The sequence below is a fragment of the Acyrthosiphon pisum genome, chromosome X (genome assembly GCF_005508785.2).
Source record: "Acyrthosiphon pisum isolate AL4f chromosome X, pea_aphid_22Mar2018_4r6ur, whole genome shotgun sequence".
Taxonomy (NCBI): domain Eukaryota; kingdom Metazoa; phylum Arthropoda; class Insecta; order Hemiptera; family Aphididae; genus Acyrthosiphon; species Acyrthosiphon pisum.
The window spans coordinates 37,309,969-37,312,576 of record NC_042493.1 but is presented as its reverse complement, the minus strand read 5'-3'; the positions used below and the strand labels follow the sequence as shown (position 1 = coordinate 37,312,576).

Below are 2,608 nucleotides of genomic sequence, written 5' to 3'. Positions count from 1 at the left end.
CCACCAATAAGTTACAACGTAAAAAACGCGACATATTTACTACAAAATCTATTTAATCGCAATGAAACCATTATTTTATATGTATTTAAAAAAGTAATTGGGTTAGAAATATAAATCAAGTTATGGTGTATAATAATTTGTATGCTTCATTCATTGGTTGATATTTTTAACCAAACAGGAACTTTAATTAATAGATAGGTCGCGACTTGTGTACCGCATCTAGTACCTACATAAGACATATATAGGCGATAATTTACACAACGGTCAACTGTATTGACGCGAAACGCTCTAATCGACCGTCCGTGAAATAATGATGTACCGCTCCCGCGATTACGACGCACGAACTTTGTCGCGTAGACGATGGGCGTGGTTACGGCCTACCGCGACGGCGGCATACGGCGCACAACGCCATCTCTTGAGCGTTTGATATTTTTCACTTCTACCAGAACGGCCTCTTACATGCGTCGAGATAAGATATACAATACTAGAGCGTGAGCGATTTTCCGTATTCCACCAATACTGACAGTATTACCAGATATAAATAACATTGATGACTTTATTGTCTATTGATAACAATGGAAATATTAAATAACTGTAAAATGCATCTTTTCTACCATAGTGATTTTGTAGATATTTAATATTTAGTTGTTTTTGTCAAAAAAAAAAAAAAATGATTTATAAAATATAGAAAAACTATTCTTTAAAATTACTAAAAAATGTGTATCAGCTTAAAATTGTTTGGGCCCCTTTTACTTTGGTACTTGAAAGGGCCCCAGCTAGACCCTCCTTAATCTGGCCTTGGGTATACTACAATATACAATTATATTATATTGTTGAAGGTATAAGGTATTAGGTATTTTTTATTACACTCGTGTATCGATATTTGCGATACCAAGTAAAATAATATTTTGTACTAAGTAGGTATTCTAATTTCTAAAGAAGCTAATACCTACGTGAAAATTTCAAGCTACAGTTATTTATTTTTTTAATTACAATTTACATTATTGACGCCACGTTTTGATGAAGATCCAGTTTTATGCATTGGCCAATAATATTGTGAGTATTATAATTTATAACACAGTATTTTTTTTTAATAATTAATTAATATTTTTTTAATAATTCACAATATAGTATATTTTTTATTTTATTAAAATGGAATCAATTTATCAAAAGGCAAGAATGCTCTGCACGGTAGACGACATTTGTCTACGAGAATATTTGGACAAAATTCTGGGCTTTAAAACATATAAATCAGGCGTTGTGCCAGTCATCCTCTGTTCCGGGCGCGACAAGCAACTATTAAAATTCCAAAAAGAGAAATATAAAGAATCGCTTGGAGCGTGTTCTCGATTTGTATATCAGACATGTAGTAGATACCCAAGGGTTGAAGATTTTGGAGTCAAAGTGGTGGCTACAAAGACCATATACATGGATAACCTTATACCAGAATTACACGGTTCAATGGCACCTGTAACTGATGATTTTTTTTCTGCTCAAATAAGAGAATATTCAGTCGTGAAATCCATAGCTACATTTGTCTACGAGAATATTTGGACAAAATTCTGGGCTTTAAAACACATAAATCAGGCGTTGTGCCAGTCATCCTCTGTTCCGGGCGCGACAAGCAACTATTAAAATTCCAAAAAGAGAAATATAAAGAATCGCTTGGAGCGTGTTCTCGATTTGTATATCAGACATGTAGTAGATACCCAAGGGTTGAAAATTTTGGAGTCAAAGTGGTGGCTACAAAGACCATATACATGGATAACCTTATACCAGAATTACACGGTTCAATGGCACCTGTAACTGATGATTTTTTTTCTGCTCAAATAAGAGAATATTCAGTCGTGAAATCCATAGCTACAGGCTCAAAAAAACTGTGGCTTAGTCCGGCCGCATTCTTGAATCACGATTGTGAAGCCAATACGAATATATATTCTTTAGGAAGTACCAGTGCAATAGTAAAAGCCAATAAAAAGTCAAACGCGGCGAAAAAATAACAGTATATTACGGCCCACATTATTTCGGAAAAAATAACAAACATTGTATGTGTCATTCATGTGAATTAAAAGGGATTGGACATTATCGAGTAAATGAACAAGGTGCCGCTCGCATAATGTCAAATTTGGACTGCAGTGAAGAAGTCACAGAAAGGACCCCCAGAGAAGCTGTTTATACGTGTAATATGTGTGGACAAATGTTTTTGTACAAATGTTGGTTGGGGATACACATTGCTTCCCATATGGACCCGATTCATGTATGTAAAGATTGCGACAGGGTTTTCAACAGGAAAGATAACCTTAAAAGACATATACGAACTGTTCATGAAAAAGTGAAGCATAAGTGTGATATATGCGATGCTAAATTTAGCACTACTCATGCCAAAACTAGACACATCAACTGGATTCATAGCGAAGAGGATACCACAGTCCATTGTCCAAAATATCCTTCGACGTTTTCTTGCCAACTAAATCCACAATACCATGATAACTTAAAGCACACTCTCTTAAAACCGTACGAGTGTAAGGAATGCAATCAAGGATTTGAGTCACCTTATTTTCTCCAGATTCATAGAAAATCATATGATAAACATAGGAACGATCGATAA

The 2,608-nt window shown here is 34.9% G+C and overlaps 1 protein-coding gene across 1 annotated transcript; it reads left to right on the top strand.

Annotated features, from left to right (window-relative positions):
* Nucleotides 1-1,760: 1,760 nt before the first annotated feature.
* On the top strand, nucleotides 1,761-2,608 carry LOC103308817 (zinc finger protein 888-like). The gene is made up of 2 exons (XM_008182899.1): nucleotides 1,761-1,947; nucleotides 2,073-2,608. The coding sequence occupies exons 1-2, from the start codon at nucleotides 1,761-1,763 to the stop codon at nucleotides 2,606-2,608; spliced, it is 723 nt and encodes a 240-aa protein (XP_008181121.1).

Coding starts and splice junctions, on each gene's coding strand:
- LOC103308817 (XM_008182899.1), top strand. CDS start 1,761: ATGGATAACCTTATACCAGAATTACACGGTTCAATGGCACCTGTAACT. Junction 1,948..2,072: donor GAATATATATTCTTTAGGAA/GTACCAGTGCAA, acceptor GTGAATTAAAAG/GGATTGGACATTATCGAGTA.